The 26,083-nt window shown below is 45.5% G+C and overlaps 1 protein-coding gene across 2 annotated transcripts; it reads right to left on the reverse strand.

Moving 5' to 3' along the window:
- Window positions 1-3,234: 3,234 nt before the first annotated feature.
- On the reverse strand, window positions 3,235-26,083 carry CRY2 (cryptochrome circadian regulator 2). Of its 2 annotated transcripts, none has more exons than XM_066188043.1 (12): window positions 25,872-26,083; window positions 22,944-23,052; window positions 19,296-19,438; window positions 12,228-12,412; window positions 10,787-10,875; window positions 9,582-9,722; window positions 8,771-9,082; window positions 7,567-7,718; window positions 7,237-7,439; window positions 6,671-6,760; window positions 6,022-6,160; window positions 3,235-5,534 (listed from the first exon to the last, which is right to left on the reverse strand). In XM_066188043.1, the coding sequence occupies exons 1-11, from the start codon at window positions 26,060-26,062 to the stop codon at window positions 6,024-6,026; spliced, it is 1,752 nt and encodes a 583-aa protein (XP_066044140.1). In that variant the 5' UTR covers window positions 26,063-26,083; the 3' UTR covers window positions 3,235-5,534; window positions 6,022-6,023. The 2 variants fall into 2 exon arrangements, with proteins under 2 accessions (XP_066044140.1, XP_066044139.1); XM_066188042.1 differs by having other exon boundaries at window positions 6,022-6,163.

A 26,083-nucleotide genomic window follows, 5' to 3' on the forward strand; every position in this document is an offset into this window, starting at 1 on the left:
GAGGGGCTGGACACAGAGGGCCCCTTGCGAGGGTCTCCTCGGCGGCGGGGAGGTGCCTGGAGGCAGCAGGAGCAGCAGGAACAACCACACTGCGCTTTGGCACCCACGGCATGTTTGCAGCCCCTGGCAACAGGTCTGGCAGCCCCAGTACAAACACCGTCCCTGTCGAAGCTTACCAGGGCTACAAGCACTGCAAAGGGAATTTAAAAAGCGGCGTACACACACCTTCCACTGGCACAAAGGAGGGGAAAAACGCATCTCACGGTTTCAGGTCTCTCCCCAGAAAGGGCGGACCCACTTTTGCATCCAGCTGTGTCCCAAGAAGCAGTTTATCTTAGGTGGTACTCATTGCTGCTACTCTTCCTTACCGGCCTGAGCAGGTTTCTCTCCCCTGCCTCTCCTCCCCATGCTTTGCAGGCTATCTCAGAAAATTGTGCAGGCTGTGCTGTGCACGGAAGTGGACAGCATCAGTATTTTTAGACCCCAAGGCTACTTCTGTACCTGAACAGAACTTTCCCTATTCTCTGTGTGCCACTGTGCTCCAAGTCCCTGTCTGTGACAGTCCTGAATGGCACTCCTGTAGCAGTTCAAACACTAAAGATACATCCGGTCCCATCAGTGTTTCTCACACCGCAGAACTGACTGCCATTGAGGCGATGGTATTAGTTCTTGGCCAAGACCCAGGATATCAGCTGCTTCTCCATGGAAGAGCAAGCAGAGCCCTCCAAGGCATAGAGTCCTCTCTCTCAGGAGTCTTAGCCTCCTGCCAGACAAACTGGAAAGAGATGTTACTCCTGGACTAGCATGGAGACAAGCACAGACCCCCGGGGTCACCATGCACAGGTAACCCTGGGGCAGCCTCCCGACAGTGATCTAAGTGTTTCCTTTGCTGTTTGGATGCACAGACTGAACGGTATTACATGCAGGACCCAAGAGACTCACCAGCATTCATTCAAGGAGCTCTGGGGGAGCTTTGATGTAGCTCCATCTCAAAGCACAAACCCCACCTACCAAAATGTGATTTCTCTGCAGCATGGCTGTTATTTGGCCTCTGACCAGGAGCAGAAGATAAGGATACTGCCTTGTCCCACAGCCACATCACCAACACTGCAGCTCACCTTCTGCTTGGATGCCAAGCACCAAAAGTCCACCCCTTAGTGACCTGACCTTTAGTCAGGTCACCAGCCCTGGCTCAGGGTAGCCTGGCAGGAGACCCAGTTTGACCTTTCCAGCTGCACTGCTGTCAGTCAGGTCTATTCCTTAGATGCAGAGTAGAGCACCGGGCCCCTGGGAGAGTGCACGCACATCTGCTGCAAATTAAGAGACTGAGCTTCCGTCTGCTCACAAGGCATCTGCTGATTTTTCTTTCAAATTGTCTAACAATTGACCATCAGGTTCACTTCATACCAACTATTCTCAGCCTTTAAGGAAACCTGAGGAGAGGTTATGTGCTGAGAGTTTTCCTGCTCCTCTCCCCCCACTGAACCACCTGATCTCCACCCAGATGCAGCTGTGATACCAGACCAGCACTCTGCTCTCTTTCCATCGGCCATCCTTCTCACTGTTCTTCTCTGCCTCAAATGGCCACATTTCCAGCTCCATCTCTTCATATCCAGGTGTGTTTTCTATTTTCAGACCTTTCAGCCAGCCCCTCCTGAAGCCACTCCAGCTCCTTCTTTGTGCAGACAGAAGAGACATGGAGGAAGAGAATTTTCTCAAGCACCAGCACATGGAGCAGGCAGTCAAGTCTCTGCTAGCAATCCAAGGTTACTCATTTCCCATCCTGAGTCACATCACCATCATTCCTTTGACGGGTAAAACAGATATCCTGGCCAGCACAGAGGAGGAGCCTCAAACCCAATCTCTCCAGCTTTAATTTACGTTATTACACTCTGGCTAGAAAAAGCTAGACTGAGTTCACTGCCTTTCTGGCTCGTAATCTTCTAAAGCACAGGCTGCTGTTTTTCGAAAGGTCTTTGCCACATGTGAGCCACCCCAAGCACTGAAGTTTTACTTTTTCAAGACCAGAAGGTCCTTGCCAGAAACAAGAGAACAATTCAGCAGTAGCATAAGCTGAGGCACTTCTGTCCCAGATCAACCCCACTGCTGAACCTCGACAAGGAACTGCATGGCTACATGCACTTCCTTGCTGGTTACTAGGAAAAGTAACGTACCTCATGTAATTCTGCTAAGATAGAGGTTGCAGTAAGAGGGTCTACACAGGAGCACCAAGGAGGGTGGCAGTATGCACAAGAACCTGACTCTGACTGTGTCCTTGCTAGTTATTAGATTGCTAAGTCTACTGTATTTAATACTACTTCATGACTTAGAAGTCATTAGCCAAGGCTTAGTCATTAACAGGATACCCAAGTTGAATAATTGTTCACAGCTCTGCCCCAGTATCCACCCTCAGTTGAAAGACGCCTTCACACCATGCTGGGGAGCATCCCAAAGCCACTGCTCTCAGAGCATCAAAAGGCAACTGCTCCCTCTGCCTGAGCAAAGAGCTCACACTATGGCTGTGTTGGGGGTGCTTATGTCAGGTCAGGTATTGCCAGCTGGCCTTACACACACAAAACAGGGAACAGAAACCTCCAAACTGGCATCCATTTCATGCTACTTTCTTTACAACAGCCTCCAGCAGTCCTCTGCTGCTTCTGAAACAAAGATGGTATCTTTACTAATGGTCACTGATGGCTCTTTCTTTCCCAAGAACTGGCCAAGGCTTTTTGAACTCAAACTGTTAGCACCCACAACTGAGGAGATACTTGTAACAAAGCTAAACAAGGTGTAGACTTATTCTATCTACCATCCTGTACTTTAACCAAACATGTCCAATTCTAAATATTACCAAAAACAATGAACAGTCATTTCCTACTTGTCACACAGTTTTACCCACCTTTATAATTTCAGTTGGGAAAAGATGCCAGAGTGGATGAATCCCAGCGTACTTAGAAGATTTCTTGAAGGAAGCTTTTCTCTTATCTTTCTTTGGCTGGCCTGAAGTGTCTGTGTCATTCCCAGTGCTACTACCTGAGCTGCATCTCTTCCAAATACCACCATCCATATCCCAGGTACTGACAGAAACCTTGCAAATGTGATCTCCTCCGCCTCCACAAAGCCTTCTAGATCACTTAGGAGATGTAGCCTCCCCTCCCTTTGACTCTTTACCCCCACAGATCCAGCCCCAAAAATTCCATTTACCAAGTGAAATAATTTGTATGACAGCAAAAAGAGGGTTAAAGACATTTATAAAAAGTTGTATTTACAGACCATTGCCTAAGCATGAAACTCTCCAAATGACAGAAGTCACAATTTCTGTAACCTATGTGTACAAAGTGCATGTTTTCCCCCTTTCTTCTCTCTGCAGCAGAAGATGGGGGTAGGGGAATATCTCTTTTTCTTTATACCTTTCTACCCCCAAGACAATGGGAGTAACAGCTGGGTCAGACTGAAGGGGACAAGACCTGTTGATGACCGAGTTATCCACTAGGCAGACTATGAGTAATAGTTTAGAAGAAAGTAAGGTTAAGAAAAGTGACTCTTTGTTTACCTGTTCAGTCTGCCCAGTGGATTCTCTCCGGAAAAAGAACATAAGATCAATGCCCCAGGGAATGGGAAGGAAAGGTTATTCAGCTATTCATTAAATTTATTCACAGACTCAATTCAACCACTTCAGGTTTCTCAGGTACATTTGACTCAGTTTCTATTCGCAGCCCTGTTACTCTGGGTTCAAACACAGGCTCCAAAACTGAATCTGATTATCCCAGTGGGAGACAACTCCTGTACTCCCCAAGCAGTTAGCTGCATAAGCTCACATACAGCCCCACACTATCTGTGTCAGGCAGGGATGAAAGGTTTTGGACAGCAAATGAAAACAGTGCCAACAGCAGCCTATTGCACGGGACGAGCTACTCAATCTACTTCCTCATGGAAACAGCCATGGGAGAGAATCTTCTGCAGTACTACCCTACCTTGCACTCTTTGGTGGCAGGCAGAGGCCCTCTGTCAGCTCTGTGCTGACCTGACAAGTAACAGGACTCGGCAAGGAGTGTATGGTTAAGAGCCAGGAAAGCTACACAATCACCTTGCTAGGCTAAAGCACTAGCGTGAATTCAAGTGGCAAGGAGGAGCAGTGGGCAGGTACAGGAGTTCACTGTGTGGAAATTCAAAACACAGATGCCAATACAGAAAAGAGCAAACAGAATGGACACTGGACTCTGAGCTCGAGGAAGACTCACTTCAAGGAGCTGATGTGTAATACATCCTCTATCAGTACGAGGCACTGCACAGGCTACACACCAGACAGAGGCTTCATTTGAGAGCTCTCGTTCAGGGAAGGAAATGCTGTAGAGTGCTGGGCCCAGGTGTAGCTTCCTTATTACCTGGATCAGATCTGTTCTGAGATACTGCTTTGCTCATATCAAGGCATGATCTTATTCTCTAAAGAATTCCTCCTTCTCAGAGTCACAGAATCAACTAGGTTGGAAAAGACATTGAGATCATTGAGTCCAACCTATGACCTAACATCAATATCAACGACACCATGGCACTGAGTGCCACAACCAATCTTTTCTTAAACACCTCCAGGATGGTAACTCCACCACCTCCCTGGGCAGCCCATTCCAATGCCCAGCCATTCTTTCTGTGAAGAACTTTTTCCTAATGTCCAGCCTTAACTTCTCCCAGTGCAGCTTCACACTGTGTCTTCTTGTCCTGTCACTGGTTGCCTGGGAGAAAAGTCCAACCCCCACCTGGCTACAAGCTCCTTTCAGGGAGTTGTAGAGAGTTCCTCTTCCCCAGATGTCAAACAGCTCTGAAGCCACCCATTCCAGGCAATAGCACTACAGCTCACCTGGCAATGGCAAGGTTCTTTTGCAGGGGAAGTTTTAAGTGCCTCTCAAATGTATCTGTTCTTGTGCTACAGCTGACCTTCATTCTGTTTCCATCCCACATAAGCATTACCTTGATTTACTCAGAAAGCATTTCCTTCCTCATCAACCTAGCTTAATGAAAGAAATACCAGGTTTTCCCTGTTCTCTCGTAGGATGAGTACTCTATTTTTGACATTGTAGCAGCTTCCTTCTTAACTCCTACTATAATTTGAATTAATCAGCATACATCACTACCAAGTACTATTGATGAGAAAGGATGTTCACTATCTCTGAGATGTGCAGATGCTGATTCCTATATCAATGCATCAAGTCATGTGCACTGAGCCATTGTCAGAAAAGAAAGATACACCTGGGAGTGAGCAAATTGACAGAATGTTCTTGCCCTTTTTAACATGGGCAGATTTTGGGTATGGCTGAGAAAAGATATATTTGGCTCTCTGGAGACCAGAAAGCCAAATATTCCCAAGCACAGGTAATGCAGTGCCCTTCTGTGGCAGCTATTGGAATTACAGAGTTATGTGAGACCCTGGATTTTCTGTTGCAGATCACAAGTTCCAGTTCCTCTGTGACAGCAGTTCCTACTCTTCTGGTGACCTCTTCAGCACTCTCCCTCTTCACTTGCAAGGCGCTTCTCGTTGGCTGTAGGAGAAAGTGAAAGAGAGAATTTGCCTTGACCTCCCTGTCATACTGAAAAGTTGGTAGAACATGTGACCAGCTCCTTCCCTCCTGGGATCTGGAGCACTGCAGGCAGATGACTGACCTGCTTGCTCTCCTGCTCTAGCCCATACCCTCACCAGATGGGAAAACCTGACTGTGAGCCCACTCTGTGGAAGGAGAAGCAGCCTCACAAGAACAAATGCACCAACAGCTGTGCTCTATGACAGCCCCAGGAGCAGGGCACTGCTCTCCACCGGACAGCGGAGCTAACAGCGAGTTACGCAAAATCCAAACATCCGGCGGGCAGAGCACTGCCCCACTTCTGGGCTGTGGAATTACACTTAGGAGCCTTACACATCCCTCCACAAGGAAGTCTATTTTGTTAATTAAAATGGTGGGAGTAAAGATTGAGCCTTGTTAGCTTCTAGAACCAGGCAGTTTAAGCCAGATCACACTAGGAACTACTCACAATCACAAACTCTTTCCAGGGATCTCTGAAGCAGGGAGACCTGTCACTTTGGCTCGTTTGTACAGCTCTTCAGGGCATGGCTCCTCTGCTCCTTCGTGTTTGCGTTTTGGAGAAGCTTGGTCTGCTTGAGACAGCCTCACTGCTGTAGAAAGAAGAAGAGTCACTGCAATGGTTCCCCTGCATTTAGATGGCCTCACAAGCACATCCTGGCCTAACCTGTCGCAGAGCTGGGAGAAAGAAGACTGCACAAGCACAGGCACATTTGGTCACAACCTTCCTGAAAACTTTTACCAAAACCTCTTTATTAAAAGCAGAATTAAGTCACCCAGAACAAACACAAAAGTATCCTCCTTTGACAGAGGACAGCTTAATTATACCTGATTAAGCCCACAGTGATCTGCACTTCTCCCTGAAGTGGCTCTACATGATCCCATACAGGCAATAAAAGACTCACATTAATGAACTCCTTATTTTTCAGCCCTTTTAGAACTGAAGGCTCACTGGGGACTTCCAAAGAAGGTGTAAAGAGATGCTAATGTAATCTATGTTTTCCTAGCTACACACCCTCTTATTAGAAAAGGATCCTCTCCTGCCTATAACCTTTAAGGTGACATGAAAATGAAAAGGACACCAATTAACTCCAACTCACCTGTGCTGGTGCTGCAGCCCTGCCCTGAAGCTGAGTCTGTGACTGGGCCACTGAGATCTTCCACACATGAAGGGACAGATGCCAGCAAACCTAGAGAATGGCAAGAGGATCTTAGTTAAGAAACAAAACACACCTGGGCTGGGAGAAGCTTTTCACAGGAATACCTTACTCATCACGAACCAGCACATCCATATCCTAAAGCTGGAAGAGTTCAGAGTTGCACTGACCCGGTGCTGACTACAGACACACACTGGGATCCAGCAGTGAATTTATTTAGAATATACTGCTGAGGTTTTCTTACAAAGTGAAGAATGGACCGTTGGTGGTATATGGATGGTGCCATCCTATCAGCAGCTCTCAGACCTAAACAAAATTCCCTCAGCTTCTGAGAACATAAGGGAGCTCTCCCTGGAAACCAATTGAGCAGGTTTGACAGGCACAGTTTCCTCTTGCAAGGACAGGCCAGAGAGACAAGTAATACCTGTTTTAAATCATGACCTTTCCTCCCAGCATTTTATCTCCTGTTAAAGACACAAACTTTGTGGTTTGTGATTGTTGGTACTTACAGAGGCCCCTATAGCGTGACAGCTGCTGGTAGATCTGCTTCATGCGCTCGATGTTCAGTCGGCTGGTCTCTGCATGGTTCACCATGGGTTTGGGGTAGTCTACCCCAATGATGCACTTGGCTGCCTTCTGCACAGACTCTGGGGCATTCCATGGTTCATAGATATATCGTGAGGGGAAACCCTTTAGTTTGGGCAGATACCTCCTGCAACACAAGTAAAAAGCAGTGTAGCACACACAATGCATAGAAAGTGCCGTGCACCTGTGAGCCACTGATTTGACTTCAGCTTACAGATCCAGAAACAAAGATGAGCTCCAGTAACATCACTCACTTCACATAGTCACCACTGGGGTCTGTGCGACGTCCGAAGCCCACAGGACAGTAACAGTGGAAGAACTGTTGGAAGAAGGCGCTGCACGAGAGCCACATCCAGCTGCCTGCATTCACGCTGAAATCTGCATCCAGCAACAGTTCGTCAAACACCTGCAGCAATTGGAGGAAAAGGCACTGAGACCTTCCCTGGGCAGGACTTTGTGGCAGTAGGACCCAAGATGCTATTTCAAATGGCAGGCACAGAGCTATGCGAACAGATCAGCAGCACTGAGGTGATCTGCTGGCTGAAGTCAGTTAGCTGGTCCATGTATCTCACTTCCTGACACTCTCACTTAGGGAAGCATGGTCTGCTCACACTGATAAAGTGCTGGCTTATCACGCAGCTACAGACTAAATCACTACCTAGTGTTGCAGCAAGCTTTGGGTATTGATCCTAGCCTGGCAGGCATAACAAGTGTAAAGCACCTGCCTTGGGAAGGAGAGGATGCTGCACAGAAGAACGTGAACCAAAGCAAGGAGAAAGAACCCCTCTGAAAGTCCCAGAGCACACTACCACCAAGAGGCAGAAAGGTTTCAGCAGTAACTCACTCACATCCATGTGCAGATGCTGCACTTTAGGCAGCACTTTCAATTATGCTCTTTGTCAGCTTTGTGACTAGATGCTCCTGCCTCCACTTTGTGTGTAGGGCAGTATGTACACTGGGTAGGTTCATCTGTCTGTCCCTTCAGATGGCCCAAGAGGAGGGTCTTTTACCTCTTTCCTTGAGAGACTCTAGACTCAGATTTCACAGTCATGGAGCGCTCCCTGACCAGCACGGTGATGGATTTTGTAAGGAGGAAAAAGGTCTGGTTAAGAAGTGACATTAAACTTGCAAAGAAAACAGAGGGACTGAGAAAAGTTTTAAAAAAAAAACCCCAAAACGAAAAGGCCCCCAAAACCATAGTCTGTATTTAACAGTGGGTCCCAAACACATTTAGTTATGGTTACTTGAGGCTTGTGATACAGTCAGAGCCTTGCAGCAGAAGGCAGAAAGAAGTCAGGCTGTTGGCTGGCCAAGAGACTGCTAGCAAATCCTCTCTTCCATGCACCTTTTACACATGAAGCAAAAGCCATACCTGTGTGCCCATTGCTGCAGCAAGTGCTAGGGAGACTTTGTTTTCCTTATGACCTCCTGCAAATATCTGAAAATGCCAGGACTCACCCTGACTCCTGACTCCCAGCTGATCCAGAGGTCACCCCTGGTCAGGAAGCAGGCCACTGCATGCCTGGCCAGATGATGGATCCACCCTTCTTGTCTCAGTTGGGTCATGATTGCATCAATCCAAGGGAAGCCTGTCTTGCCCTCTGCCCACTTTGCCAAGGCTTCAGGGTTCCTGTCCCAGGGGATTTGTATGCAGATGGGATTCCCCTCCATGCGATCAAACTTTGGGTTGTTGGTGGCTGCTGTGTAGAAGAACTCTCGCCACAGAAGCTGTCCGTACAGAGAGAGGGGGGGTGTGCTGTTCCGCTTCACCTGTGGAGAGGGAACACAGGTGTTCACAAGCACAGAAAGACTGGCCTCATGAAGCTGAGCTGTGAAGCACCCCTGCACTTACACGCATTTCCCAAGTCAGCTACTGACCACTGCCATCAAGGAGCTCAATGCGAGATCACCCCTTATCAGAAAGCCCAGATGGTGAAGTCAGAGCACTGACACAGGTTCACTCAGTACAATGACAAGTGACTGGAACGATGTAAAACTATCAGTAAAATGCTCCACATGGCTTGTAACACAGAAGCCCAGACTGAAGAACAAGGCACCACCAGATTTAAGGCCTGTGTGAGTACATACAGGAGAATTACTTTCTTACCCAAATGCCTCCTCTGGTAGTAGCAACAAACTCAGCCCAACAATCAAACATTAAGGAGGCAACTGTATCTTTTGCACCAATTCTGGCACACTGTCTGGCAACCAGCATCATGCTATATATGCTCAAACTCCACCTGCCCTCCAGGTGAACCTTTTGTCTTACCTTCTTATACAGCTCCCAGAGACGATAGTAAAACAAGCGGCAGGACAAGCAGCCAAAACGCAGGTAGGGACTGAGTCCCGTAGGGCTGGCCAGCAATGAATTGGCATTCATCCTTGGTCTCTCGTAATTTGCAACCCATGCCTAGACAGATTCAGGAGAAATGAGCCTAAACCCCCTTGAATTCGTGGTACAATGCTAAAGGCAAGCCTCTGTGCAGGTGGTGAGGCCATTCACATCTGACAGCACAGTCTCTTCAATTTACTTCCGACCACTGCTGGGAGAGGTCTCCAGCAGGCAATCCCAACTCCCATGCCCCATCCAAGAAATGCAAAACCTTTGCTCCAGGATTTAAAACAGGCAGTTATTTTGCCCAAAAGGATTAATTTGCTTTGTGTACAGGACCTAACAACCCTGAGAGCTCCTAGGGATACAAGTTAACACAACTGTTTATGTCCAGGTATGTCTATCTCATTTCACACACTGAACAAGAAAACTGGTGAAATTCAGACCCTTTTGTGGAGCATTATGTTGGTAATTTATTTCCTCTTCAGCACAAGTATTTATGCTTTCATTTCCACAACTGACATCAAGCTACCCAGCATTAAAGAAGTACAAAATGGTTAAAACTGAGTCATGCTTTGGCAGCTGGGTCACCTTTCATTACTTTAAATTACTTGCCTTGTGCAGTATAATCAAGAACACCAGCCCCATTGAAAAAAAATCTGATTATTTCAACAAGGGGCTCAAGGAATGCCAGCCAGTGAGACAACCTATTAAGAAGCTGATGGACTAGGGGAAGGCACTCTTTTATAAGCATGTACTCGCACTAATACCTCAGGTAAAGGTAAAAAAGAGATGGTGTGCAGTGTGCAGCAGGGACTGAACAACTTAATAGGAGAATTTCCAAGTTTGCACTCTGCTAAAGGAAACTGAGAAGTAGAAAAAAGGAAAAGAGTCCAATGTGCTTCAAACAGCAGCACAAATAATACACTGCTCTAAATTTTTGGACCTGAGGAAGTCCATGAGCTCCCTGCTCCACACAAAACCTAAGATCACAGGAGTATCCCAACAATAGCATATACTCCTTTCCAGAGGTGAATGCTATGATCGCTGCTAAGAAGAGCAGCAAACGTGGTAATGGGCAACACTACATTTTTCATTTGGAGGCACAGTCTGCAGGAATCGCCACTTAAATAACAGGTTACCTTTCTTTCCAAGTGTTTATCCAGTCGTGCCAGAGCTTCTGTCTCCCCTCCCTGCCAAACTGCAGGGGGAAGACCATCTGTAGGAAAGCCTGTGAGAAAGAACTTTGTAAGATTTGAAGCCATGCCTAGACAAAGTGCACAGATATAGGATTATGCATTAACAACAGCAAGACAGTACATACTACAGTTGCCTAACATGGCTTACTTGCTGCTCTAATCCTTGTACAGCAGGCAAATCATGTAGGATATGGGGAGAGCTGGCTCATGACACTGCACTTCAAGGGCCTCTCCCTGCAATGCTTCAGGCAGCCTTATGGTGACTTTCCCCATTGCTCACAGCCAGCACTCTCTGGTGTGTCAGCACTACCCACAGGGCTCTGCTCCAAAGGCCAGAGCAGCTGGCAATGAAACATCTGTTCCACAGCTCTGCCTTACAAAACACCTTGCCATCAACATCAGCAGTTCACTAGATAGCCCAGCTGCTCCTGGTGAGGCTCCTATTCTGCTGAGGCTGGTGCTGGGGAAGGCACTGGATTAGTGCAAACGAACAACTGCAAAGCGGGAAGCAATAACGCAGTCTCCCTGCACTGCTCTGGGCAGACAGAGGAGCCTCGCCTGGCAGCAGGCAGAGCAGTGTAAGGTTACAGGCAGTCTCATGTTTGGCCAGACAATAAAGAAAGTAGATCCATGCAGGACTGCAGCCCTTAGGATACTCCTTTGTGAAGCCCCATGCTTTTACATGACTGTTGAAACTGTGCCTTAAGGTACCAGGAGATACTTCCTATAAAGCTGTATGGAGCCTCCAGTCACAGACACACGACAGTATTCCGCATTAGTCCTTTCTTCCCTTGCATTTAGATTCACTTCTCTGATGTAAGTCTCGCATTCCTCACACCTCAGCTATTCATTCTCCTTCTTCAAGTCTTACAGGACTGTATGGCACAGCAGGATGAGTGAAAGGAATTTTTGTAGCATCTTTTGTCTTGCTAAGTTCCCAAATTGGTGCTGCTTAGCAATAATTGAATAAAAATAATTGAATGAAATTATCTAAACCTGGCACACAGTTAGTTTACCTCTTCAGGTCTGTTACACAAGGTGCCTGAGACTGCTGTAGGAGGAACGCAGCTGGTGAGGACATGAGATCCTAGTACAGCGGTTATACATGCTCAGTATAGCAGAGAACACAAGGACAGATGCAGAGCACTTCAGAGCAAGGCTAAAGGGGACGCTGGGCATCAACAGCAATGCAAGGGACACCCGTGTGTTGTCGCAAGGGACACCTGTGTGTTGTCACAAGGTCCAGCACTTGCTGAAAAAATTAGACCATTCTATGGCTAGAGGCAGCCCATGTCAGGTGAGAACACATGCCAACCACTGGAAACAGTTCCACTAGATCCTGTTTCAGCTGGCAGTGATGCTTGCCTTCACTCTTGACACATACCCAGCTCTTCCAGGGATGGGACCCCATAGACATCGTCATGGTTTTCCTGGATGTCCACTTTACATGTTTCCATCTGCTGACTTATCACAGTGCTCACTGGCTTCTTTGGGAGCTCCATACGGCTAATGATGGCCTGGAAGCGCTTGTAGGTGAGGGGTGGCTTGTGGCCATTCAGCTCAATTATTCTGGAGATAAAATAAACAAGATGAAACAACACAGCCTCACTACTACAGAAGAAACAAGGAAATGACATCCAAACTGGACCCTGCTATCTCTGCTCAGGACAGCCTCTCACTCTGGATACAGAAATCCTTATAGACCTACATTTCACTTGATGCATCCCTCAAAGGGATATTAAAACCAACCAACCAAAATCCTAAAAATACATCAGAAGACAAAACATCACATACTTCCTCATCTCCATAGGAAAAATAAACAACCCAAAACAGCTCCAGCTGAATCAAGCTGAACATCAAATCTCTCTCCCAGAGCTCATCAGACCCCTGTATGAAATCTCTGATTACTGCCTGTCTCCCTGAGGTGCCAAATCCTAGACATGCATCTGTTCCCCTGACACCTTGTGATATCCTGACCTGATTCTGACCTCTTCTTCCTTCTTGTCTGACACAGAAGACTCAGCCTGTTAGTGACCCCTCCTCCACCTATCTTGGATGAGACAAATCCCAGTTTGCATCATTCCTCTCTCCCTGTGATTAGAGAGATCACCATCCTCCTCCATGCCGTAAAGTCATGAGCAGCCTTGCCTCATGGTATTGACCTGTGTCAGATTACACTACGGAAAAAGACAGTCAAGGTTCCCCATTCCTCTACTTCACCAAGCATCCACAGCCTGCTGGGGCCATGAAGTCTTATTTTTCCTGGGACAGAGCTTTGAGAAGCCCCCTGGGCAAGGTGAACTTCCCCAGGCTGAAAGATGCCATTTTTAACCCCTCTCCTGCAAGAGTGGAAGGAGTTAACAGCAAAGCCGATCGCCAGGGATCGCCAGCATTACATAAAGCGAGGCAGGCAACCCCACAGCTCACACTGGAGCTGCAGCAGAGCAGCCTTCCCCACCCATTACAATCAACAGCTTATGCAAGGGGCCGGGCTTAAAGCCGAGTGTTCCGGCGGGCGCCATGTGCCGCCCCTTCCCCCGGGGCCGCACGTGTGGCGGGGCGGAGCGACACGCCGGCGCCGGGCGCTCCCGCACGTGTGCTCCGCGCTGACCCCGCTGCCCGCCGCACCGGGAGCAGCCCTCCCACACACCCCGGCCGAGGGAAGCGGAGCCTTCCCCACAGGCAGCACGACTGAACAGATTAAAAATGAAGTCTCCTGCAGTTTCCTCCCGGTTTTCTGCTTTTAAGTTGTAAGCACTGGGAGATAAAGACATTAACGAACAGGGCAGGGAGGGAGGGCCATCGGGATGTGCACAGAGTGCAAAGTACTGTACATTTTTAGTGCCAGGCTATAAACATGGCCACGGTGTGGGCACAGCACTCTGACATAGACATACACAGATGTATTTCCATTTGCCTTGCAGCCAACACGTTCTGTCCTGCACCACCACACCAGAGCACATCTCTGCTTTCCTGCATGCACTTTTTCACTATCTGTCTCCATGTTCCACCCCAGAGATGGCAAGAAATGACAGAACTCATGAATACTATCCACCATACTCTTCTCTGTGGATGCTTTGTGAGTCCCCAAACAAGATCAGCCAAAGATCCCCAGAAAATCAGTGTTTCCACTGGAAGAGATGTGAGGCATTTCCAGTTACAGCACTCTAGAGAGGCTCACTTGTTTCCATAGGAATTCAGAGCCTAGAAGAGAAAACGTGGGAAAGCTGCACCACATTTGCCCTGAGGTACTTGGGATGTGGGCAGGGAAGCTACTTCTTCCACACTGACTCTTCTTTCAGTCCTGCTAAAGCTGCTGTTCAGTCCTAGATCCACACCATCGTACAAGATTCACAGCTAAAACTTCTGTGGACAGCTAGCTACTTGGAGCAAACCCCTGTGACTAGCAGATGGATGCTAGTGCCTGCACTTGAAATCCTCAAGGATGTGAGTATGAGTGAAGCTACCTAGTATAGCTCCTGAATTCCTAAAGAGTTATTGGATCTGGGACACAAATATTTTAAGATAGGACCAGGACAAGTTGCACATTTCACAGCACCTGACACCGGCATTATGCACTAAGTCTGGACCTTTCACAATACTGCCAGGAAAAGAAGTAAAGAATACTGGGTATTGCACAAATGGGATATTATACTACACTTACTGGGTATTGTAGTACTGTTCAGCCTTCTGTACAAAAAATTGTACAAGAAGCTCCCCAGGCAGGAGTCCTTTCCTTCCTCCTACTGACCTTCTAATCCAGGCCATACACTTTCACTAACAAAAAAAGGGAGGCCCCTACCCAGGATTTAATACCCCTGGCTTCAACCATCTCCCCCAGCCCAATTCGCCAAATGTGGCAGTTCTAGTTTTCTAGAACAGAGAATCACTGTATTCATCACAAAGAACCTAACATTAGTTAGTGAGCACACCCAAAACTGGCTGTTCTACCAAACTAGTAATATGCTGCCTAGCACTATCTGACAGCAGTACCTTGATACCAGAAGTTATGAAGATTTGTTTCACCATCAGCCATACTTCAGCTCAGGAAAGCAGGCAACCCAAACCTGAATAAAAAAATTCTAGCACTGCTATGATTATAAGGTGTCCCACAGTCAGTCACCTGTGACAGCAGAGTGTCTGCAGACTCAAATGCACGCCCTCACAGGTGTCAGCTTCTGAATCATCTCTGCAGCAGTGCCCCTGCAGGATGGCTAATGAGCCCAGGAGAGCTGCTGGCCTCAAATACCTGACACCTCAGCTCACTTGCAAATGACAAGGCTGGGTTCTGGCAAGGGACTGAATGTGCTCCCCCGCTTCCTTGCGGGAGGAAGAGCTGGCTGCCAGCACTCAGCACGCAGGCTGCCCAACGCACCCCAGTACCAATGCACGCAGACTCTTTTGTTGGCCTCGCCAGCTTATGCAATTGCTCTGATCCAAATCCCTGCTCCAGAGCTCATGGAGGGCTCTGTGTACGTAGAACAGGGGGTACTTCTACAGATTCAGAGAGATGGAGAGATAACCAACTGATCTGTCCATCCAACAGATAATGAACAAAGAACAAACAATTCAACTTCGGCAGAAACACATACTGAGATGATGAGAGATGAAAAAGTGACTTGGTGACAGGCTGGGTATCTGCAGTGGGGGAAAACACCTGACACCAGTGCACCATGCAAGACAGGAGAGGATAGCAAGATGTGGCAGGCAGAAGACTGAGTAAACCTTCTTAGAAATAACCCACCTTTTTGGTCTAGTGTACTGAACTGCAGAAACACCAGGGCATGCACGCTCCCCCATGCTTGGTTCCTTTCAGTTAGTATGTGCTCCTATGAGAACACATTCTACTGTCATTTCAGTCTTAGGCTAGGGTACCTGAGGAAAAGCTGATCATCATGTATGCTACAAAGACACAAGATCACAGTGTTCTTTTCTGACCTAAACCACTCCTGCTGAACAACCCAGCCTGCCTGGGATTACAGAAACCACAGTGCTGACCATCAGTAAACACACTACAAAGGATGAAATCCTAAGGAGGAGAAAACAGGCAGATCCAGGGAAGAGACAAAACAACCTGTCATCTGGAAGTTGTCAGACAGGATAATTGTCAAGTAAAGTCTTATAAGCAAGCTAAACTGATACCCAAGAGATTATCTTTTCTGTCTGACTTCTACAATCTGAGCATTGCTAATCTTGATTGGGAATTCCTAGATTTTCTTCTGAGTATCTACCAGCACTGATGTTCATTTTCTAAACCCCCACTTCTTGTTTTGGGGAAGAGGAGGTGAAAGATGCTCTGATAATCACACAGCTATGCTGGCAGTGCCAACAAGGGGCACATTGTAATCTTCCTACTGTGTAAAACTGGTCAAATTCAAAAGTTAACTGAACAGGCTCTTGGCAAATGTTTAAAAGGAGCTAGTAGAGGTGGTTCCAGGAATACACTGCAGGGGACAAGAGAAGTGCGGCATTCATTTATGTAGGAGTGAAAAATCAGTCTAAATTGTTTGAAACCAGGCTGACAATCTTGTCAGAAACCTGATTAAAGAAAGATGAGAAGTAGGATGCCACCACCAGGTATTATTACCATCTGCTAATTATGCAGAAAAAAACCCATTAGGCTGAGCAGAGGAACAACACATACTATGAGTTAGAAGACTGGATAACACAGCTGGAGGGAGAGATATTCTGGGACTTCCAGGAGAAATACAGTATTAAAACTGTATTACCACCTGCTGAGAAATCTCAGACATGCCAAGAACCAAGAAATGTCAGAGTAACTGGAGACTTCAAGTACATCCACACAGATTGGGTATCTGTCACACCCCATCACCTGCCAAAACCCAGTTTTCTAATTGCCATAAATGACTGCTCCATGGAACAAGAAATCAAGAACCCACAAGGAGCGTTAATTCATGATTTAGTCTTAGACAGTGCTAAGGTATATCTGAAAATGTTAGTTATCACTTGCATGCTCTGTGACTTTAGCATGCGTCAATTTAACACCCTTTCAGGAGCAACAATACTATACAGATGTGAAAAAGTACTTCAGAAAGATCACAAGATTCAAAACAATTAAAGAATAGCATCAGCTAAGACAACAGAGGCAGAATCTTTTGGAAAAATGAAGACAATGATAGAAACCCACCAAACTTTGGTAGGTTAAATTAAAAAACCACAGCTTTCTTGCACCTCCTAATATAAATGAAAGTTTGAGAAACCTTTTAAAAAAAGTGTAAGTAGTAAAAAAACCCGAGTGAAAAACATCCCCTTTAGAGACACTCCAAGATATTTATAGGGCAAAGAGGTGATCAACTCATTAAAGAAAGGAGAGACTGTAACAGCACAAGAAAACCCCTGCATATATTTTTGAGGGCGTATTCACTATGGAGGTATCTAGGGAAGTTATGGCTCTTAGTTTCTTTTAAGAAAATGTATCAGATGCTGTGACAGATTGGGAGACCAGGAAAAAGTGCCACAAAACGATGCTATGCTTGAAAAGCTTGTCAGGGCCACCAAGTATTCACCCAGAAATTGTAAAGGACGTAATGAATTACACAGACTAATAGCTGCTGCATGTAATATAAAACTGTCCAAATACTGTGAGGTAAAAAAAAAAGTAAATACAACTCCAGATTTTAAAAGCATTTCAGGGGCATCAGAGGGACAAATGAAGACTGATATAAGCATTAGGCAGATGGGTAGAAAATACTAAAGGGAAACAGTGAACACATAGATATATGCAATATGCTCGAGGGTTAATTTGGCCTTGGTAAAAGGGAAGTTGTGCCTGAAAATCTATTACAGACATTAGAGCCTGGGCAAGGGAGATTTAGTTGATATATATACTACATGAATTTTGAGAAGACATCTGACTAGATTCCTCACTGAAAAAAAAAATTAAGAAGCCACAATAATTTGCAATAAAGGAAAGGTCCATGCTGACAGAAAATTTATTGATATACAGAATTAGAGAAGGAATCTATTTTTCCAACAGGAAGAGAAGTCCTACACGGAGCTGAGCTAGGGCTTCTGCTGCTCAATATATTTTACAAAATATCTGGGAAGGGACAAGAAAGAGCGTGATGATGAAGTTTACTGACGCAATAAGCTATCTGGGATAGCTAAAGATAAAAGGCAATTTAAAAATTTCCCTATATACCACATAACCAGCTGCCAAAAATATCAGATGAAATTGCAGTGTTGGTCATGTTGTTTCTCCATATGCATGGCTATGCAATCCTAAACTTATTTATACAGTAGCAGCCTCTCAAATAGCTATGGCCATTCTGGAAGGATGCCCTGAGACATCAGTTTAATGATTAGCAGCACTCAGAAAACACAGAAATAATGCTACTGACTTAGGAAAAGACAAGACACACAATAGCATGCTAAAAATCCATGTTGCTTCTACATTTTGCACACTAGTTGTCATTTTCACCACCGCTCTCCATCTCTAGAAATACCTGGAAGTATAATAAAGGTGATAAAACTTACAAGAGATTCAGAACAGATTCCACCTGAAACTCTCCACTTTGGAAAAGACATAGGTGACATGAAGACGAATGTGATCAACATTGGAAGGGTGAGGATGTAATAAACACGGTCTTCTCATGCAGAATTAGAAAGCAGCAGCTGCTCATGAGACAGGTTCAAGAACCCTCCTCACTCCAGAGACAAACATTTCCACACAAGATGTACTAACTGCAAAGCTCCTTCCCATAGTAAACTATGGATGTTAAATATGTATAGGAGAAAAATCTACATTCAGCATTACTGGCCAAGTCACATCAGAAAGAAAAGCAGAAAAAAAGGCGAAAGAAATAAAAGCAAGCAACCTCTAAGAATAGTACTGAAACATTGTTCTGACTTGGAAGTCAAGCATACCCTAGAGTCTTAGCTGAAAGACTGTCACCACCATTTAAAATCATATGCATATAGAAAGATTATACATATAAGTAAATATCTAAAACTCATAATCAAAACAACAAACACAGCAAACACACAACAAAGACAAAGAATTCAGGTTTTAGAAAAAGGAAAGTTTGTCCCAATCTACCTTGTTTTACTTCTTCCAGATGTCAGTTAAAAGCCCTGCTTTCAAAACCTGTTTGAGACAACAGCTCAACTACCTTTATTACAATGAAGCAACAGCAAAGCAGTCCATACATTGAGGACTACTGCTCAAGGAGAGCAATCAAGAGGACACAGCTGAGCGAATTAAATGACACTCAAGTACAGAGTTTAATAAGCTTGAGACAACACCTTTCTGTACATTCACGTCACTGTGAGCACTTTGACGTGTTCTAATTAAAAGTGGAGTGTGCAGAGTAATCCTTGTAGGGTCACTCAGCATGACAGCGATCAGTGTAAGGGAAGAGACTGAAGTCTTTGCAGACATGACAAACCCAGCCTAGCCCAGACAGCACCTCTGCCGCTTCTGTCCCCGTACCTGTCCAGGTCATAGAGGGTGTGGGAGTTCTCTATCACCACCTCCACACCAGCCTCCTTGGCCAGTTTGACGATAGCTGCATCCCTCTCCTTTCCAAACGGCTCCGAGTCGTATTCAAAGGTGAGACGAGTGACTCCCCACTCCTGCAAGAAAAACAATACACCCAGCTGTCAAACAGAAGACTATTTCTAACCAGCACAATTACAAATTAAGATTTCAGAATTCCTGAGCAGTTTAATGTTCTGGAAGCTTTGAGAGCATTGCTGTGAGGAACAGCAATCTGGATTTGAGATAACCAAAGAAGCAACAATTTTATCAGCTCTAGCAAACATCACATCTGCTATGCAAATTTGTAGATGTCAGGTTTAAAACACATCAGAGGAGGTTCAGTTCCCTTCTATTACTGTTCTTAGGTTTCAGCTCAGTCCCTGAGCCTACCAATACCACGTTTTGTTGCACATGCTGTCCTGAAGTAACCTTACCATCCTCTGCCAGCATTTGCAGAAAAAGCATTTCAGAAAATTCTTTCAACAGAAGTTCTGCTCAACCCTCTCTGCTTTTATGTGGCAACATTAAGTAAAACCAATACATTCTAAATTTTTCCTGATGTCTCTTTAAAGACATCATACAATAGGAAACCAATGTCCAACCCAAAGAGAAAGAAACAGAAAATTGCAGGACATAGGACAGCAACTGAGTGAACCTTTCTGATGTGCGTAGTAGAGTATGGTACTGCAATTCAGATTTAAAGTCCTGCCTTTTTGGAGTTATTTTAGAATTATAGAATTATAAAATGGTTGGGGCTGGAAGGAACCTTAAAGATCACCTAGTTCCAACCCCCCTCGTCAAGCCATGCACTTATTCTGATCTTCATACATTTAGTAGATCCCTCACAAATTGCATGGCACAGGCCTTGTGGAAGAGCACTCAGCCTCTTCCAGGCTTTTCTAGAGCACAGATTGTTCTCAAAGTCTATGGCCTAGTTTTTTCCCCTCAGAAAATGAATCCTATGAGAAGAGGTTTAATGGTTTCCACAGCGACCCTCCCAAGACATCCATCAAGCAGAGCAGCAGCCCACAGATTTGTTTAGCAAACACAACCAGAAATCTACAGACATTTAAGAAAACTCTCACACAACTAAGAACCACATTCTCCTAGTGAGACAGTCTAAATCACCCCTGTATATACAGGAGACTTTTCTACCCAGGAAACAGAAGCAAAGCACAAAGAACAAACGTGGTTAGCTCCCTGAAGACCATAAAAAATAATGCTGAAGATGGGGAAGGGGATTTATAAGCAGAAAACAACTGTACAAGCCACCAACATTTCTAAACTTGCAGATTCAGCCCTAAAATTAATCTTAAGAAGGACAGAGAAATTAACCAATTATGTACCAATGAATGTACATCTTAAAGAGATCCTCCACCCATTTTTCAAAGTAAGAACATGACAGCACCCCCACAGCAGGGGTCAGACAGACACATTCTAGGTACTGCCCTGCTCCTAGTGATTTAACACTTCACTTTAAACTTTTCTTTCTTCTATAAGAAAGCCAGTATCAGCTGGAAGGCTTGGAAAAGATGGATTTGATCTCAAAGAATATACATTACTACCTTGAAAGAATGGAATAAAAAAACGATTAAGGCTTACAGGGATTTTAGGTAAGCATCTGACACTTTAAATTAATGTATTTCCTACAGTTTTGAGAAGGCCACTGCTTTGTGTGGTGCAGTAGTACCCAGAAAGCAGAGCACAACCAACCAGAAAACCTGTTACCTGTCTGACAGTAAATTGCTGCAGATATACAAAAGAAAAGTCATGACTAATAACTTGCCTCTTAGTATCTAACCTAGACCAAAGAAAAACTGTAGGGGAAAAAAAAAACCCAGAACACTTCAGTGAACAAACAGTGCACTTTTATAGAAGAGGTGAAACTACAGACATTTATTCTGAAGAAGCCAGATGAGAAACTTCTGCAAAGGTTAACACATTGCTAACAAGTATACTTGTCATGGTATCCGTGCACAGTAGTGCCTCTGCAGCGACTGTTAGTGACAACGTAGCTCAGCTACTGGCAGCCAGAGCAGAAATTACATTAGGTCTAAGTATTGCAGTAGCAAATGTGGCATAACTCTCCTCTCCACAAAAGCTGACAGCGAGGCACGAGCTGCTACTAATCCAGTGCTCAGTGTAGCAGCTCTGGAGAGGCCTCAATCCTTACCAAAGCCATACATTTACTGTGTAATAGCATAAACTTCCCTCTACTTTTTTCAGCTCTATTACAGCACATCTGAGATATTCACCAACTCACCTGCCCAGACAAAACAGACTGCAGCAAAATGCAGTTCTGGCTGATTACACAATCAATCTCTCCAAACTTCAGACTCTGCCAACTTTTTTTTTTTTCTGTTCTTTAACCAAAGTGGGCATTTTTCTCTGATAAAGTTTTAATTATCCTCTGAATACCCTAAACTAAAGTGAGATGAACTACTATTAGCTAGTGCAGATCAAAAGATAAAAATAATCCAGACTTTGAAAAGGCTAAAAGCAGCACATAGTTTGTGTCATGTGTTAAGATGCGGAAGCCAAAATAAGTCTCAGGGCCTCTTCTCATCTGCAGAGTCCAGTTCCTCTCGCCAGTACCAACTGCCCTCCTCCAGAAAATACACAGAACCATTTACAGAAGGAGGGTACAGATTTAAGTTTACCTCTCCTTCTCAGCAGGTGGTTTATAGTAGGATTTGGGGGACACTACTTCTGTGCTGTAAGGCACAGCCCTCATGACACTCCCACCTCACATGACTATTGGGAGCCATGCTTTTTTCATTTAGTTTTGTAACACTATGAAAGACATTGTCAAAAAGGTTCAAAGACATTGGGAAATACAATCTTAGAGCAGGATGGAAAACAATGATACTGTATGAGAACCCCTGATATTCAAGGAGATGCTCTTGTCAGCCCTGACATCTGCAGCACTGACATATCACTTTAGAAATGTACCCCACTAATCCATTATTGATCACCAAGGTAACTGCATATTCCACATCCTAAACAGTACATCAGCAGGATGCTTGGACACAAACTATATCCATCCTGCTGCTGAGATGACTAAAATGCAGTCTTGAACAGAAAAAGAAAAGGAAGGTCAGCTAACATAAAAGTTCCTGAATTTTAACACAAAATCTCATTTGCAATTCACATACAGATCAGTGTACTTTCTTCTGTTGTCTGTAAAGGTCTGTGGACACAGCAGTCTTCCTAAGTGAAAACTGCAGTAAGCAAATAGCTGCTAGGAAAGAAACTCTCAACAAAGAAGGGTCTGTGTGTCATAGAGCAGCCCTGTGAGAGGCAACCTAGACAAACAAAGTTCAAGACTACCATCCAAAAGGAGAAGCCTGAGCACTCTGATACTAGGTTACACCCTACATTTCTTTGCAAGTCTGAGGTCAGGTGCGGATCTGGCTCCCAGACTGGCCTTTATAGATAGTAGTTAGTCAGTTGTAGTTAGGGAAGGAAGTTTGTTATAGTGAAGAACTAGTTATAGTTAAAGAGATGCCGAAGGAATCACCAATCATTAGGGAGTGAAAGCAAGTGTAGCACCAGGTCATCAATTTTTCTTCATTATGCTTCAAAAAATGATTTTCTTACTTTAAAGAGTCTTGGGAAGACATCTGTTGGCTGCCCTCGCACAACAAACAAGCGAGAGTTCAGTTTCCTTAAACTGTTGTCCAGATCTTCCAGGGACTGGAGAAGAAATCTGCAAAGAAACAACAGCACTTAGTGTCAGTCAGATGGGTTACAGCTAAAAGGCAAACGAGAATTTGCATGGAACTCCAGCAAACCTGCATCACCAAATCAAACTGGAAGTTTGGATAAGAACCAGAAAATAAGAATTCATATTTATCTCTGGTCTGTCTAACAGCTTTTGAGATTGCAGCATCAGCCAGCTCCCATTGATTCATATGCAATTTGTGCTTGTCCAGATCCAAGAGGTTTCCAAGATTTTCTTCCTACTGCAACACACTTCACATATTCTCCCTCAGAGGTGGGAGAACACCCTTGTCAACTCTTCTCTCCACATTACATGGAGAAAAGCATAAATCATGTAATTCCCTACTGTATACTTTTTCACAGGTTTTGGAGCAAAAAGGGATTTTGCATATGCAGTAGAAAAAAATTTGATGCATTACTCCAAGAAAAGTAATGAAATACTGCAAGAATTGTGCAGGTTTTACAGTTCTAGCTACAAATACACCATGTCACAGCAGAGAAAAGTGCTCTCCTAGCTCATCAGTAGCACAAGACTGAGCACCAAGATCTCCCAAGGCAAGAATCATCTGTACTTTGAATAGCGGCAAAGAGAACTGCAATTCATCTTGCACCATGAAGGCACAGAGATGAGAGCATACCAAGAAATTCATCTATTCCCTCTCACCCCAAAACTCTAAAAAACCATGTAAGTGCTTTCTGCACTTAATGGTATGTCTTACTGATCCCCCACTAAGCTATAAAACACCAAATGTATAATATTTGTTTTCCCAGTCACACATCACCCCATCTACATAGTAACTTCACTTTGTTTCGTTTAACTCTGCAAAAGGCACCAGCTTTAAAACTTTACTGTCTCCTCATAATCTGGCACTGCTGGTAAACATACAACCCTTTGGAAGTGAGCCTGCCAACCCTTACCTTCCCCTCCATCCTCCATGCCTGCTCTGCAGTGTAATCTGCCAAACGCCAGTACCGGCCTCAGCTCCCTAAAGACCACCCAGAGCTCAGGAAAGCCAAGCTACAACTGCACTGCAAAGTGGTGACTTCTCTCTGCTCAGCTGCACCACCCATAACGTTAGTTGTGAGCTTCCAGACAGAACAAGTCCGCTCTGCACTTCTGGAGAGAGAAAAGGGTGCAGGGTTCACAGAAAGCAGGGCACTCCATCACAAAGGAGAACACCCTGAACCAGGTCCAGGTAGCCTAAACAAACCATTCCCTGAGCCCCAGCCCACTTTCCATTTATTAAGTATGAGCATCAACTGTCCCAGGTGTTGTAAAAATGTTAACAAGAATTAGTCCTATATGGCTCACACATGCTATGCAGTTAAACAACAAGGGATTATCAACACGAAAAATTTACGAGAACTACATAAAACATAAGCATTTGCCTTTGAAGAGCACAACTCTGAATACAAATATCTGGGTTAAAAAATTAGCAAAACATGGCCAACATGGCTCACAACGGGAACGAATAGAACTTTGGCCAGCATAAGTGACTTGATAATATGTTTTTTGCCTAACAGCCAGTGATGCTCGTTTCTGACATCTGCAGTAGTTCCACACCTCCAAAAACCATTATTTTCAAAAACTTTGCTTGCTCATATAATATATTCCATGATTACAACATAAAGAAGACTCCTAACTGTTTCCCTCCCTTCACAAGGTTGGTGGAAACAAACAAGGATTAAACAGATCAGGAATTAATCTGTTGTGGCACCACTTTGGTTCTTCCAAATGAGGACAGTCAGCAGCAACAACAGCAGCACGTGAAAGGCATTTCCCTCTGCTGCTGCCTGTAAAAAGTCTGGTCTACGGAAAGATCGATTCAGACTTCTGTAACAGAATTCACAATTTTCTGTACTTTGAATTACTACGCTGAGGTAACTTCTGCACATTTATAATTCTTAAGCCATCCTCTGCTGTGAGATTCTAGAAACACATAGATATGACCCACACAATCCCATTCCTTGAGATGAAGCTAAGGCGCACAGCAGAGGCAATCAATTACAACTACAGTTTCCCTAGTGCACAGCCACGTGACATTTCCAGGAGCTCTCAATGCATCTTTAGCTAGATGCTTCCTCTTAGGGGGTAGTGGGAGATCTGCTTCACTTGTTGGCAGGGGAGTCTTGACCAGGAGAATCCCTATCTGGATTGGGGTTCCAAATGTTTGGATTGCTAAGACCTGACACAACAGCATTATGTAATGGTATTGGCTACAGGTACATGAGATCTCGGTCTTTGCACAAACATGACTCATGGTGTACATTTTTCCATTTGCAGAGATGAGGAAAAGCCCATACAGCTTCACCTTTAGTTTCTCAGCAGCAGCCGATGTGTATTTCCGTAAAAACCCGGGTGATGGGAGGAACGGAGCTGCGTGCGCACATGCCTACGCGCGCCCGGCAGCCCAAGGGCAGAGGGGAGGCGTGGTGCAGCCACGAAGCTGAGGATTCTTTGCCCTCGTCTCTAAATTCAGAGAAAAGGGTTTCCCAAAGCTAAATGTCCATCGGTTGCTGCTCTCATACACTCGCCCCACTGATAAAGTCTGATGACATTACATAAAGTAGAAGGCATCCTCCCACACAGTCAGGCAGCACGGCCGAGAAAACCGAGCCGAGGCCAAGCGGACAAGGCACAGCCGCTCTCCTGCGGGAGGAGCAGTAAGTGGGCCCGACACGGAAGCGTGTGCTGCTGCGGCCTGAGCGACAGGGCCCACACCGTGCCCGGAGCGCCCCGGTGCCGCGGGAGCCTCCTCGTCCCGCACGGTCCCACCCGCGGCCCGCAGGCCCGGTGCCACTCACCGCCAGCGGTTGATGCCCACGGCGGAAGAGGCGGCGAACCAGGGGTCCAGGATGTAGATACAGCGGAGGGACGTGGCGTCCCGCAGCGCTTCCTGCAGCGCCGGGTTGTCGTGGAGCCGCAGCCCGCGGCGGAACCAGTGCACGGAGCGGCACAGGGCCGGCGCCGGGCCCAGCGCGGCCGCCGCCGCCATCGCCGCCGCCCGCACCGCGGC

Source organism: Chamaea fasciata, unplaced genomic scaffold (assembly GCF_029207755.1).
Source record: "Chamaea fasciata isolate MVZ Bird 193981 ecotype frontalis unplaced genomic scaffold, bChaFas1.0.hap1 SCAF_7, whole genome shotgun sequence".
Lineage (NCBI taxonomy): Eukaryota > Metazoa > Chordata > Aves > Passeriformes > Sylviidae > Chamaea > Chamaea fasciata.